Below are 14836 nucleotides of genomic sequence, written 5' to 3' on the forward strand. Positions count from 1 at the left end.
GAATCAAAACAAAGTTAAAAAATTATAAAGCTGCTGTTGAGCTTTTGCAACTTTTTACTTAAAACGCTGTCATTCTCAAAGAAAGCTGTTCACACCAGCTAACACAGATCATGTCTAACCTAGAACCTGTGGTGCTATCATGTGTCATCTGTGCTGTTATGTAACTTATTGGCATGCAGGGAGAAAAAATAACTGTGATCTGATTGTCTCTTTACTCCTATTCCTTGTGTATGAAGCTAAATAAATCAGTGAGTCAGTCAAACAGCATATCATGCAGTTCAATCGTGAATAATTTTATCTTTGAAATATGCATGTAAATATGTTCGACCGTAAAATGGCCATCGTGTTACTGCTAACATACGGTTCAGAGTCTTTTTATAGCAACTGGCATGATGCGTAGAATTAGAAGATAGTTGACCAAGTGGTGGAACATAATTAAATTTTTAATAAAGTTAACTGCAGGTTTGTAACGAGTCAATTGCATTTGAATTGAAAACCACAAACTGACAAAACAAGCAACATTTTCCATTCAAAAGTTCTTTTTTACGGCTATCAGGTTGGTGCTAAGTGCTATTCTATCCATTCAGCTTTCCAGTGTTTCAAGATTCCAATGATTTAACTCTTTAGAAATGTGGACTGTGGGTGCTGTGGTGGCACAGGACATGATGCGCCATAACCCACATTTGGAGGCCTTAGTCCTTTACACGGCGGTTGCTGGTTCGACTCTGCCTGGTGACCTTTGCTGCATGTCTTCTCCCTTCTCTCATTAAGGTCTTTCACCTCAATTCACTATCAAATAAAGGCCAATAAAACCTTAAAGATGCTTTTTGAGCTTGATTTGCTTCACTGCTAAGCTAACTCTTTTTAGCACAAACTGAACGCAACAATAACCTTTTCCAGCGTCCAATCAGATCGTTTTCTGAAGCAGAAATTAACCCTTAGTGGGCCAAGAGAAGCGGCTTTGTTGTTTGTGGATGTTGCTTGTGCGGTAGATTTAAAGTCTTACCAGAAACATGCAAATGCAAAGGTTCCGCTTGTTCTGTTTTGTTTGTAGAAGGAAACAAAACAAAGCAATTTATTGATTAATCTATGTAATTAATTAATTGAAATCAATGTGTTCAAGTCCCAGGCTTATGTTAAACAAAAAATTATGTAAGTTGAAGGATCTGCACACTAATGCAGCCATTTTATTTAAATGTTCTTTTTTAATGTTTTTTTTTTGGGAGAAAAACATAATTAATTCAAAGATAATACATTTTCCACCTTCATGTTAGAAACACGACATAGAATAAAACTTGAATAATTTCCTTTTGTGATACTCTTGAAGTGGATAATTTCTAATTGAGCACTTATCGCTCCCTAAATGTGAACTACTTTACCTAGGGGAAAAATGAACAATTAGTACTGTCTGCTGGATATTACATGATGCTGTGCAGTGGTTGAAAAACCATTAAACAACTTCCTGTCATTTACCAGCTTGCCTCCAGTAATGATTCTCACTAACAAGACCTGACAATTATTTGCTCTGCAGAAAAAAGGATGACAGGGTGAAAGTAAAATGCTTCTTCATTACTGGTGCATTAGTGGAGAACATGACTTGCTCTTGAAACTGTTAAAATAGAACGAAATAATTTGAGCCTCATTATACTGACATTAACATCACTGCGCGGTATCTTCCTATAAGCTCCAAACAGAGACGAGGCGTGACTCACCGCGTGGTCAGGCTGGTTGTCAGTGAGTTGTACCAGAGTCGGGCAGTGTTTGGACTTCCTGGAGGTCCGGGCGGCCCGGCCGCTCTGGCCGCCCTGCGACTCCACGCCGCTGGTTGGCTCCTCCCCGGCGCTCCCTGAACTGCTGCCGCTGCTCGACGGGATGTTCTCCTTGTTGGTGTCGGCTCTGGTGGATGCAGCTCTGCTCCCGGATGGAAAAAAATCAAACCGAAAAGAATTACGACATTAGACATCTGCCTTCCATCTGACTCCTTCCTGTTTTTTTTTTTTCAGCTCGATGTCGGATGAAAAACAAACACCAAGGTCATCCTGGTGGCTTACTTATACTCTCTCAAGCAGATAATTTGCTGTGTAGCTTTGTGCTAATTCTATTTACAGTATATTTAATCTTAATGACACTTTCTGCTTCACTCCTCTAATCCACATGTCAGCGATCACTCAGACATCAACAAGGATTAGCTTCTTACTGGTGTGATTCCAGTTGTTTTGACTGGATAAAGTCTCTTGCCACACAGAGGAACATTTTATACTGTCCTTCTGCTGGTGAAAACAGACAACAGAAGCTCCGAGGTCAGTTTTTGCTAATAAAAAATAGAACTAAAGAGTTTTAGGGGACCTACTATGCAAAATTCACGTTTTGCACGTTTTTTTATTTATTTATTTTTTTTACTTTCATTTTGATCTCAACTGCTTCTACTAATAACGATAAAAAATAGCCAGTCGTTTTTTGGCAATAAGTTAAAGTTTTTTTGGTGTCTGGAAAAAGAGCCTTTTCAAAAACCTTTCGTTTGTTAAGTCACGCTGCACCGTTACCTAGCATCTCCACCCTGTCACCTAGCAACCTAAGTTGAGCTCTGGCATGTCTCATCAACTAGTTGTATCGCTGTCTGCATTGTACAATGGCTGCTGGAAAAGACAAGTGTTTTGTTGTTGACTTGCCATCCAAAAACCACTGCCTGCCCTCCTGTTGATTGTACAGGAGGCTCTACTTTTGCTTTTCAGAGATGTACAGTTATATAATTGTGCATTAGTTTTCAGCCTTTTGTGTAAACAACTTATTTGGTTTTAAAGTGACAGAGGACCTAAAACATCTTATTCTGAAATGAACTCAAACTAGTCAGACTAAAATCTCATTATCTAAGAATGATTTTGTGCAAAGAATGTAATGAAATAGTCCATATACATATCCTAACCCGTACAAGGAAGTAATAAGTAATCATTAAGTATTAAGTTAACCTTATTGGGAAAAATGTCTTAATCGCTTGGGATTAAAGTTTGGGACTTTATCTTGTGATGCATTTACTGTTTACTTGAGTTCACTTTTGTTTCGTACTAGTTTTAGATTTTTTTGAATGTTGTAATTCGAGTAAGGGCAGGAATCTTAGATTTCCAAGCAAATACATAAAAACAGTTAAAATTAAAGGAGGCAGAATGAAGGCATTGGATTCAAATCCTGGCCTGGAGTCTCTCTGCATGGAGCTTGCAGGTTCTCCAGGTTGTGCCAAAGCGAGAGAAAAATATTTAATATGCCTTCAAGGTTTCGCTGTCATGTGGTTACATATTATATAGATGAAATACCAAATTGTTTGGTTATCACATTGACAGAGTATTTATGAGTGGAGATCAGTTTTAGAGAACGTTTGGTGTTTTTTTACATGACGAATTCATGTCCCTAATATAATCTTACTATGCTGTAATAGGGGGTGAATGAAATAATGAAACTGTTTTTTAGGGAGCTAATGTTGGATTTTTAACAGTGACGGCTGGCCAGTAGGGGGCGCTTGGGCGCCGCCCCCTTTAAATTGTTTAGATAATAAATGATTTCTATTCTGAACTGCAAAATACTTAGAAATGTATTTATTCATACTGTGTGTCCAATAGACATGTTAGAATTTATTAAAATAGTAAATACATAATTCTAATTGCTCACATTGTGCACACTTCCTATGTGCAGGGCGCCGTCCTAATGAGTGTGTATGTAGGCGCATCAACTTTTGGCAAGCAGGTGATCTGAGGCTGACTTTTAATTGGTTGTTTAAGGTTTTTCCACAGGGCGCAGCGCTCTGCGTCCCGGACACACCCATTCTGTTGTGTCATTACTGGTAGAGCGTCAGTACTGGCTAATTTTTTTTAAAACATTGTGTGATTGGACAATCCCCGATTCGACTCATTAGCGCAGCTGCAGTTCGTTAGGTCGATTCACGGTTACGTTTGCATTAAGCAATGCATTTTACTGCTTTCCGTGTTTGCTATTTCAAAGTTCTGGCACGGAGGCAATGTGGACAACAACTGGGGTAAGAAACTTAAAACATCTTTCAGAAAAATGCAAACGACACGAAAACAGCCGCAGCCACCTAGACAATGCAATGAAGCTAAGTTTTTTGGGGGAAACTTAGCATAGCTGAAAGGTGCTTTTCAACTCTGAAAAGAATCAAGACTTTTCTGAGAAACTCAATGACTCAGGACAGGCTGAATGCATTGGCCATGTTGTCAATGGAGAAAAGACTAGTCACAGAGATGACTGACTTTAACAAGAATGTAATTGAGAAATTTGCAGGGCAGAAGGAAAGGAGGGCAAAATTCATGTTCAAATAGTGCTATTTTTTAAGATTTGTTTTGTTTGTTTTTCATTTGTTTGTTTGTGTGCGCCCCCCTCAGTTTTTTTAGCACCAGCCGCTACTGATTTTTAATGCTAAAAGTGACGAGTCAAACTTCGTTGTGGGCCACATTAAGATCATGAATGTCCGGAAGGGGCCAGTTGTGGTACAATGTGTTAATAAAACTACCAATTAATTATCAATCTGCTAAAATTTCAATTAGTACTTCTTAAAATGTAACAAATTTGAGCATTTTTTCACACCGATGTAGTTTGATCTTATATAAATGAAGATTTTATTTGACTGATACAATAATATTTAAGCATACAAATGTTAGATTAAAGTTTACTTTATTTGCCATCTTAGTATCTAGAAGGCCACATAAACTGTTATGGCTGTCCAGATTTGGCCCACGAGCCTTGAGTTTATAGATGAAATACCAAATTGTTTGGTTATCACATTGACAGAGTATTTATGAGTGGAGATCAGTTTTAGAGAACGTTTGGAGTTTTTTTACATGACGAATTCATGTCCCTAATATAATCTTACTATGCTGTAATAGGGGGTGAATGAAATAATGAAACTGTTTTTTAGGGAGCTAATGTTGGATTTTTAACAGTGACGGCTGGCCAGTAGGGGGCGCTTGGGCGCCGCCCCCTTTAAATTGTTTAGATAATAAATGATTTCTATTCTGAACTGCAAAATACTTAGAAATGTATTTATTCATACTGTGTGTCCAATAGACATGTTAGAATTTATTAAAATAGTAAATACATAATTCTAATTGCTCACATTGTGCACACTTCCTATGTGCAGGGCGCCGTCCTAATGAGTGTGTATGTAGGCGCATCAACTTTTGGCAAGCAGGTGATCTGAGGCTGACTTTTAATTGGTTGTTTAAGGTTTTTCCACAGGGCGCAGCGCTCTGCGTCCCGGACACACCCATTCTGTTGTGTCATTACTGGTAGAGCGTCAGTACTGGCTAATTTTTTTTAAAACATTGTGTGATTGGACAATCCCCGATTCGACTCATTAGCGCAGCTGCAGTTCGTTAGGTCGATTCACGGTTACGTTTGCATTAAGCAATGCATTTTACTGCTTTCCGTGTTTGCTATTTCAAAGTTCTGGCACGGAGGCAATGTGGACAACAACTGGGGTAAGAAACTTAAAACATCTTTCAGAAAAATGCAAACGACACGAAAACAGCCGCAGCCACCTAGACAATGCAATGAAGCTAAGTTTTTTGGGGGAAACTTAGCATAGCTGAAAGGTGCTTTTCAACTCTGAAAAGAATCAAGACTTTTCTGAGAAACTCAATGACTCAGGACAGGCTGAATGCATTGGCCATGTTGTCAATGGAGAAAAGACTAGTCACAGAGATGACTGACTTTAACAAGAATGTAATTGAGAAATTTGCAGGGCAGAAGGAAAGGAGGGCAAAATTCATGTTCAAATAGTGCTATTTTTTAAGATTTGTTTTGTTTGTTTTTCATTTGTTTGTTTGTGTGCGCCCCCCTCAGTTTTTTTAGCACCAGCCGCTACTGATTTTTAATGCTAAAAGTGACGAGTCAAACTTCGTTGTGGGCCACATTAAGATCATGAATGTCCGGAAGGGGCCAGTTGTGGTACAATGTGTTAATAAAACTACCAATTAATTATCAATCTGCTAAAATTTCAATTAGTACTTCTTAAAATGTAACAAATTTGAGCATTTTTTCACACCGATGTAGTTTGATCTTATATAAATGAAGATTTTATTTGACTGATACAATAATATTTAAGCATACAAATGTTAGATTAAAGTTTACTTTATTTGCCATCTTAGTATCTAGAAGGCCACATAAACTGTTATGGCTGTCCAGATTTGGCCCACGAGCCTTGAGTTTGACACCAGTGGTGTACAGGCAACAAAAACACAGATTGGATATAATTTTTCTTAAAAAAAAAAGTCAAAACTACTTATTTGAGTTTACTCATAGCTGTTGAAAATAAATTTAGTTTGATCTGTAAGAATGAAAATACTTTTCTACAGAACTGTACATAAAGCACAGAAGTAATTATGTTACTGAAATGAAAGCTAATTTCATGCTGGAAGGATCAGAGTGGCAGATTGTACCGGTTTCTTTGCCTGAGGCCTTCTGCCTGCTGCTCCCTCTGCTGTCGACGTCTCTGTCGCGCGGTTGGCGTTCTCGTCAGGCTCGAAGGTCGCGAGGTCAAGTCACAAGTCACCGAAAGCTGATTTGTCCCGTCAAAAAGATGCTGCTCCACTGCTGAGCGGATGGTCTGATCCAGAAAACTCCTGGGAAGAAAAAAGAGACGGTTAAAAAATGATTAAATTTACAGCAATATGTTGCATGTTTTCATTGAATTTATGTGCAAAAGACGACTTACTTCACCACATCTGGTCTGCAGTGGACAGGAGAGAGGTGGTTACTGCAAAGAAAGCAAGTGGGGAGAGTTAATGCTGCAAAAACAAATGGTCACAACAGGTCAGTGAGCAACACTGAACCCTCCCGGAGGCCCGAGTTCGAGCCCTGCGTGATCCAGTGTTAACTTCAGCTCAGCTTAAGGAGGTCCTGTGAGAGCAGGTTTCTATACTCAGGAAAACAAAAACAACCCTGGCACCAGCTTCAGAAAATAGTTACACAACACAAACATTAATTAACAGGATTTGTTCTGCTCAGAGGAAAATAAATAATACATTTAACTACGTTCACATCCATCCAAAACCGCTTGATGCATCCTGGCGTTGAGGCAGCGTAACATTAGTTTTAGGCTTTTTTTAAAGTTTAGTTTTATTTCGTTGTGATTTTTTTGCTTATCTAGTTCATTTAGTTTTAATTAGGTTTTAAAGTGTGCTTGCTAAATTTTATTAGTTATTATTACTTAAATATTGTTTAGTTATTAGTTATAGTGGTAGTTTTTGTTTCTTCATACTTAATTTTTAGGTGCAGAATTAAAATTCACAAAAGTAAAACGATTGCATTGTGATTATCTATGCACCGATTGGGTCATGAATACTCAGCAGAAGATATAATTTTCAAGAAATTTATTCAATTATTGTTGAATAACCAACTGACTCTAGCGTTTTCTCCCAACTTTTGCGGTTGCCATTTTGCCGCCAGCAGGAGTATGGAGCGCCGTAATTTGACGTAAACTGCTTGTGTAAAATGATTTTACATCAGTTCAGAAGGCTGAAAAACAGATTCAAAAACACAAAAACAAAGAATATTACATCTATAATTTCAGTATGTTTTAGTTAGTTTCACAACACATGATAGTAATAGTTTTTCCCCATTAAAAGCACCTTTTATTTATTTCAGCTACCAAAAATATTTTCTCAATTTCTGCTTGCTATTTCATTTTGGTATCTCTGTCAAACAGCAGCTCCGCTATTCTACATTATTAGTCAAGCTAACTGCTAGAAGTGAGAAAATCATTTAAAAATATCAATACTGATTATCGCATCGACACGAGTGTAAAAATATCAATACTTCCGTTTCAGATTCCCTCTCTAAATTTTATATAAAACAATCTTGCTTTGATTTGCTCTCGAATTATAATTTTTTGCACTTTTTAAATTTAGAATCAATACACGAAAATTTGTTTTGTTTTTCAATTGTTTCAGTTTTATTATCTAAAGATATTATTAAAATATTTTGTAGATTCCTGTAAACTTTATATAAATTCTGTCTTAAGTTTTAACAAAATAATTTAAAGGAAAAACCACCAAAAAACCTTAAGGTAGGAAGTTTGATTACATGTCATACTTAAATAGTAACTATTGGTTTTGGTATTGATATTGGTGATACCAAGTATTGTATTTACTTGGTATTGGATCAATAACAAAAATATAAGAATTGCAAACTCTGAAGAGTTTCTTTCCAGCTTTCCAAAGTAGACAGAAAACTACTTTTTGATTTTATCTGATCTCCACTAAACTCAAACATTAGAATTATGTTTATTTTTTGAGTTTATTGTTAGATTTTTTTTAGCTCATATATGAAAATGTCAAATATTACGTATATAAAATTATTAGAAATGGTCCTTAACTTCCTCACTGCCTTAATGTCTGCCTGTCCTGGAGTACATGTCCCTCAACATACAGAGATATGGACAAAAAGCCTCCATAAACAGCGGTGTTGACAGTGATAGCACGGCTTGGCAGGCGGCCATGTCTGCAGCGCCGATAACAGAACAGATAATAATGGAGACAGCGAACAATTGAAGGTTAGTCAGGTGAAGCTCTGCAAAATGACTTCTGGCATATTGAAATCTGCAAACAAAGACAGTGAAGAAGATCTAAAGAAACCCGGTGGTCTCATAACCAGATAAGGAACTTCTGAGACTGTTATCTATGTGCAAATTCAAATGATGAAATACAGTCAATAAAGGTTGGATTCAGACGTAAAAGTTAAAAACGTTTCTCCAGAGTTAGCGGATTTTACTGATTATGTCAGAGCCAGAACCTTTCCAGGGCAACAACCTTAAAATAGCCGCGACTCAAACTGTAGCAGGTTAAAACAACAGAAAGTGGTTTAATGGATCACCAGTGTTGACTGAAGCCTTGATGTTAACGCCAAGAGATCTGCCAGGCAGAAACGTTTCAGTAATGTGGTCAATCATCTGTAAATCTGACCTCCTCACGTTTTAAAAGTGATGAGATGATTAATAATAAGATCTATTTAAAACAGGAGGCAACAGGCGACAAGTGTTAAACCTTAGAGGACATTTGTAGCACCCAGACTGAGCTTGGTGCCAAGATTTAACTCTGACATTATGATCTTTTTTGGCTTCTAAACATTTACAATAAACACACGAGTATTTTTGACTCATCAACCTGCTTATACCTGTAGTGTACTGTACTCTCAAATGGAAACATAGTAATACATTCACACTGTATGCAATGGAAGCACTGTAAAAACACAAAATCTTAAGTATTTATAGACTAAACCAGCTTACCAGTAACTTTTCAGGATGATTTAGGAAATAAGTCCTTAATATTGATGAAAAAGTACAAGTTATATTGGATTATTTCACTTATAACAAGACAATTTTCATGTTTTAACTAAAAATAATTCAGCTTCTATGCTCCACAAATCTGGAACAAACTTCCAGAAAACTGCAAAACAGCCGAAACACAGAGTTCCTTTAAATCAAGACGAAACACCCACCTGGTTAGTTGCTTTGGAACCATAATAACTGGAACATTGAACAACATTTTGATGTGTATTTATGATTTTAATGGTAGCATTTGACAGAATCCAATGCTTGTCATCCGTTTTCACAATTGTTGACTTTATGGTGTGTATATGACGTTTTATTATTTTTATGATGTAAAGAAAGAACTATCCTGCAAAAACACAAAATCTTATCAAGTAATTTTGGTCCAGTTTCTAGTGAAAATATTTTAGTGCGTTTGAAATAACACAAAACTAACTTAGCTTGTTTTGAGTCAATAATTCCTTGATATTGATGAAAAAGTATATTCCATATTGGCAGATTATTTCACTTATGACAAGACATTTTCCCCATGTTATAAGTGAAATAATCTGCCAATAGAACTAGAACTTTTTCATCAATATTAAGAAATAATTGACTCAAAACAAGCAGCTATTTCTTGCTGAAAAGTTACTTCTAAGTTAGTTTTGTTATTGATTCAATACCAAGTGTAATAAGATATTTGCACCAGAAACTAGATCAAAAGTACTTGGTAAGGTTTTATGTTTTTGTAGTGTTTGAGCTGCCTTGTTCCTGAAATGTGCTAAATAAACCTGATTTATATTCTTAATTTGTAAATATCCTGATGCCAGAAACTGTGGTATATAAATAGTCGTGGTGAGAATCTCATACTGGAATTGAATTTGAACAACTGTTCGTGCTTAACATGATAGCAGCCAGTAAATCTATGCTTTTTTTATGCGTCTGCTTGTATGGCAGCCAATCTGTTAATGACATTAAAAGCCGAGAGAGACTGCCAGTAAATGTCCGTCCAGTAATTAAATATCATGTTGCAGATATTCTTAAACAGCCCTCAGATTTATGCAGAACACCTGCTGGAGTTTTGGCAAAGCGGCCGTGCCGACAGCACGGACAAACGTTTCCAGCTGACTTAGCTTTGAGCTAACAGAGGGGGAAAGTTTCCTGGTGAGTTAGAAACAGCTGAGTCAGAACCTGCAGGCAGGAGAGGGTGAGTCAGTGCAGCAGAAACGTCACCAAGAGGAAAGATGTGACCCGAGTCACGGACTCTCTTTACAAAAAGGTCAGTTTACTACCTAATTATGTAACTATGACAAAATATTAGAGAAAGAAATTCTCCTTTTTCCTTAAAATATAAATAAAAATGTGAGTATGCAAAGCTTTAAATCTCTTTCCTTGTTTTCTTAAAATAAAATAATAGAATATTAATAGAAAAATGACAAATTACTAAACACTGATTAAATAAATGTAACATTAGGATTAGTAATAAATATAAATATTAAAACTTAAATAATATAAAATCTTAATAATAAAAAATAGATTAGTAAAACAATGATAAATTAATCAGCCATGATTTTCTTAAAGTCCCCTACAAAAATATTCAAGAAAATTAAACAGAATTATAAAATTTATATAAAGAAAAATAATAATATTAACTTTCATATAGTGATAATAAAATGTGTTAAAATAAAAACTAATTATTGTATAATAAGCTAGGTATTAATATAGATCAAATTAATATTGGAATTGATTAAATAATTTTAAATTAATGACAAGAATATAATAAAAATACTGGTGATTAAATCAGTATAAATAAAGTAAAACTAGTAATTTCAGCATCATAACAATGAAAGTTAAGCTAAATATGTAACAATTTGACCTGATCATTGCATCATCACCAAATGACTGTTTGAATTTTATCTTTTCTGATATAAAGCAAAAGAAAATATAGAAAATATAGATATAGATCTTATTTGTTGTTGAGAAGTTAAAACCAGTTAAACTCAATAAAAAGTAAAAAATCCCGACATGAAGAACTTTTTTTATTAACTTAATTTATCAAAAATACTTAACTAGCAAGATAAATAAATTGATATGAAACAGTAAACATAACAATAGTTTGATTGTAATACAGTGAAATTAACCTGGAGCTAAAATGACGTTTGGCTTTTTAAACTGAAAACACAAATTTCCAGCCTAATTATAAACTGAAATCGTTCTGAATGGTCGTCTCAGTTTAATTGTGTCTGAGAGATTAGGCTGTAATTCGTCCATGTCTGGGACTTTAATTATCAGGTTGTGCTATTCCTGCAGAGTTAAAAAAAAACGTTGACAATGCAGCTCTTTGTTAAAAGAAAGCTTAGAGATTGCCTCGACTTCAGACCCTCTAACTAACTGGGTTACTTTGAAAACAAAAGTACGAGCGAAACAACATATTAGCTGCTCTGTTGTTGTTTTTAAAAGTTACTCGCCTTAATGTCATTAAGACTCCACAGCTTCCAGCTGAAACCAGTTAAATCCCCCAGCAGCGTTTACCAGAACACATCCGCTCAGGTAATCTGGTGTTACGCCACAGCCAGGTACGAGTTAGATAAACAACAACATCAAAAAAAAAAAGTTGCTCTATGATTCACGCTGTCAGGGTCAGAGGTTAAACCTCAACTGGACTGTTTTCTACCGAAACCTTAAAATAAGCGTTGACCTTTCGTCTGTTTTGTATTAAATTGTAAAAAGATATACACATTGTATTTTTTTTATTATGATTTTATTTCGCTTAGGGAAATCAATCAATAAATAAATTAAGTATATAAGCTGTTTAGTTTGTTATTATTGGTTTATTTAAGACAAGGACAATATGCAAACATCGTTAATAAAAATGCTTTGCACTAGATTTAGTGCAAATGAAAGATGGAAATAAGCTATTTCCATCTGTAAATAAAAACACTAATATTATAAAACATACATTGAAAGTTTTATATGAAAGTCATATAAAATCACAGTACAGACTAATGAAACTATAACAATATAAACTGTACCAAATACCAAACCTCTGCTCTGTAATTACCAATGCTAAGATTAGAAATTATTTTTGTTCTTTTACTCCCACTGATCAAATCTCCTCTAGTTGGATTCTTCAATATTTTTGGTGAAATATTATGACATAATAATATAATAATAATAATGAATATGATTATTTTTTAATTTTTAAATTATGTTATGATATTATTGTATATTTTTTTACTGTAACTATTGTACTTGTGGAAATCAATTAATTCATTAAAAAAACAGTTTTAGCTGTGGTCTTATTCTCGACATTTTAAATGAATGACTAAATTGAAAATGTTATTTTTATGTTTTTTTTTTGTTGTATTTTTTTGTTTGTTTGTTTTATTGATTTTAATTCAACGAGTAAAGTGAAAAATAAAGTGTCATTGATATTTTATGAGGTGCTGTGTCTAAACATGTGGTAGTTGTGCTGCCAGAACCAGAACCAGAACCAACCAGAACTGCCCTGGTTTCTCATTTCCTCGTGCTTCCATGGTTTCTGATGATGAAACTCCAAACCAACACACTGCTCAGTTTATTAAACACGGTAAGGCCTCCCTTACCTCATGTAGAATGGAGATGCTGGCCTCTCTTCATCCTGTGAGCTGAAATATAATGAAAAAGAGACACATTTAATTTACCTGGCAGCAGAATGATTTTATACAGAGAAATAGCATAAACCTCAGAGAACACTGAGGCTTAAAATAGGCAGATGGAGCTGCCTTTTGTCTGCAGAATAATAGCGGTGCAGAGCTACAGCTTTCTGCCTTCGCGGAAACCTGTCTCTGGTTTCTATAATAAACCAGCAGAGAAAGTGTTGCTTCTCCAAAATACAGGCTGCATTATTCCAGAACTTACATCAAGCTGTGCAAAATCCAAATACGTTTTATTTACAAAGCATTTAAAAAACACATTTAACTGACGTGCTGTACAGCCTCCAAACAAATCAAACCAAAACACAAAATATGAAAATGTAATGAAACAGTTAAAGCAGAATTAAACATACTGCAAAGTCTGTAGTCACATAAAAACGGAAATAAAAATAAATAAACTTATACCGTGTCAAAAGTCAGTGGAAAGGCCTGATCATCAGTCAAAAGCCTTCTGAAAAAACTGAAGGCGATGAAAAAAGAACCGACAGATCCCAGCATGAAATGTGTTGCATTAATCTAGTCGAGTTGTGACGAAACCATGGATCATCAATTCAGGTCATGTTTTAACAAGACTTGTTTTGGTTTAGCAACCTGGTGGAACTGGAATAAACTTTTCTGCAAAACTCTGCTGCCCTGTTTGTTGAACTTGAAACCTGATCCCAGGTTTACACCAGCATTTGTAACCTGTTGCTAAACGTGTGTTTCCAGATCACCAACGTTTGGAGGAGGAGTGTGTGAATTTCTGCTTGACTAAATGAACCCCTCCTCTGTTTTCTTCTTACTGAAGCTTAGAAAATTCATGGTTATGCTTTAATGTTGTCGGTGGTGGACACACTTCAGCTAATCAGGTAAGATGCTAGCAGGGCTTTAGCATTTCCGCTAACTTTGAAAATGTTCAGCACACGTAGCTTCCTCTAATTAATGTTTCCAGAGGAATCGGAAAGCGATTATTTACCTGCCTGTTTTGTAAACTTTCAATTGAACGTCTGCGTCTTGAATTCTTCAAGTAGTTAGACTTTTATTTTCATGCTCTTATTTTGAAATGGGTGAAAAATGTTTACAGAGCAGTTCTATTTCCTCTCCTCATGTTCTCCACCCAAGTTGTACCCCTGAATAAACTATTTAAAATCTGCTGATGTCCTGCTGCTTTCCTGTGGTTAGTTAGGCAAATTCAGCAGCACAATTAGCAAAACTCAGCAACTATAAAAGTGAAACCATGAATCACTTCCTAAAGCGCAACATGTGTAATGACTAATTTGATTCTGTTGAAGGTTATATGCTATTTCCTAACACTTGTTATTTTATTGACACATGGTGGTGGCTGAAATTAGTGCTTTAGCATTAGCTTTAGCATTAACTTCATCTAGTGGAACTAATGGGTAGCAAAGCTAACTTTCTAGTTAACTTTCTAGTTAATGGGTTAACTCATCAACGTTTGATGAGTTAAACATTGATGTGTTTAACTCATCAATAAACACAGATGAGTTAGTTTTGCTAAACTCATCTGTGTTTATTGTAAAGACATTGCCTTGATAGTATATTTATTTTGTTCCTATTTCCTTAGTTTGACACACCAGTTGTTTAGAAATGAGATTGATAAAGACTTGTGTCAGCAACACATGATGACATTATGCAACAGTGAGAGGAACTTGATGTTGGCACTAAATGTTGAAGTTGCTTAACATTCTAAAAAATCCTGGCACTCATACTGAAAATTTCATAACAGCGGGCTCCTGTTAGGTCAGAGGGAGAATCTTTAAAGTAAAATGTTATATATTAAAGATTTAACAAACTGAAAAATAGAAGGACCGCAGTCAGACTGATTGAGGCC

General features: G+C 35.5%; 1 protein-coding gene across 7 annotated transcripts in view; it reads right to left on the minus strand.

The window, feature by feature from the left end:
- The window catches only part of fam13a (family with sequence similarity 13 member A), a 76251-nt gene that overhangs the window by 24385 nt on the left and 37030 nt on the right, over positions 1-14836 (minus strand). For all 7 annotated transcript variants that reach the window (XM_028017595.1, XM_028017592.1, XM_028017596.1 and 4 more), the window contains 4 exons: positions 12916-12957; positions 6719-6760; positions 6444-6626; positions 1713-1911 (listed from right to left, as the gene is read on the minus strand). In XM_028017595.1, coding sequence (XP_027873396.1) covers positions 1713-1911; positions 6444-6626; positions 6719-6760; positions 12916-12957 — 466 coding nt within the window. The remainder of the gene's footprint in view (positions 1-1712; positions 1912-6443; positions 6627-6718; positions 6761-12915; positions 12958-14836) is intronic.

The sequence above is a fragment of the Xiphophorus couchianus genome, chromosome 5, assembly GCF_001444195.1.
Source record: "Xiphophorus couchianus chromosome 5, X_couchianus-1.0, whole genome shotgun sequence".
NCBI classification, from domain to species: domain Eukaryota; kingdom Metazoa; phylum Chordata; class Actinopteri; order Cyprinodontiformes; family Poeciliidae; genus Xiphophorus; species Xiphophorus couchianus.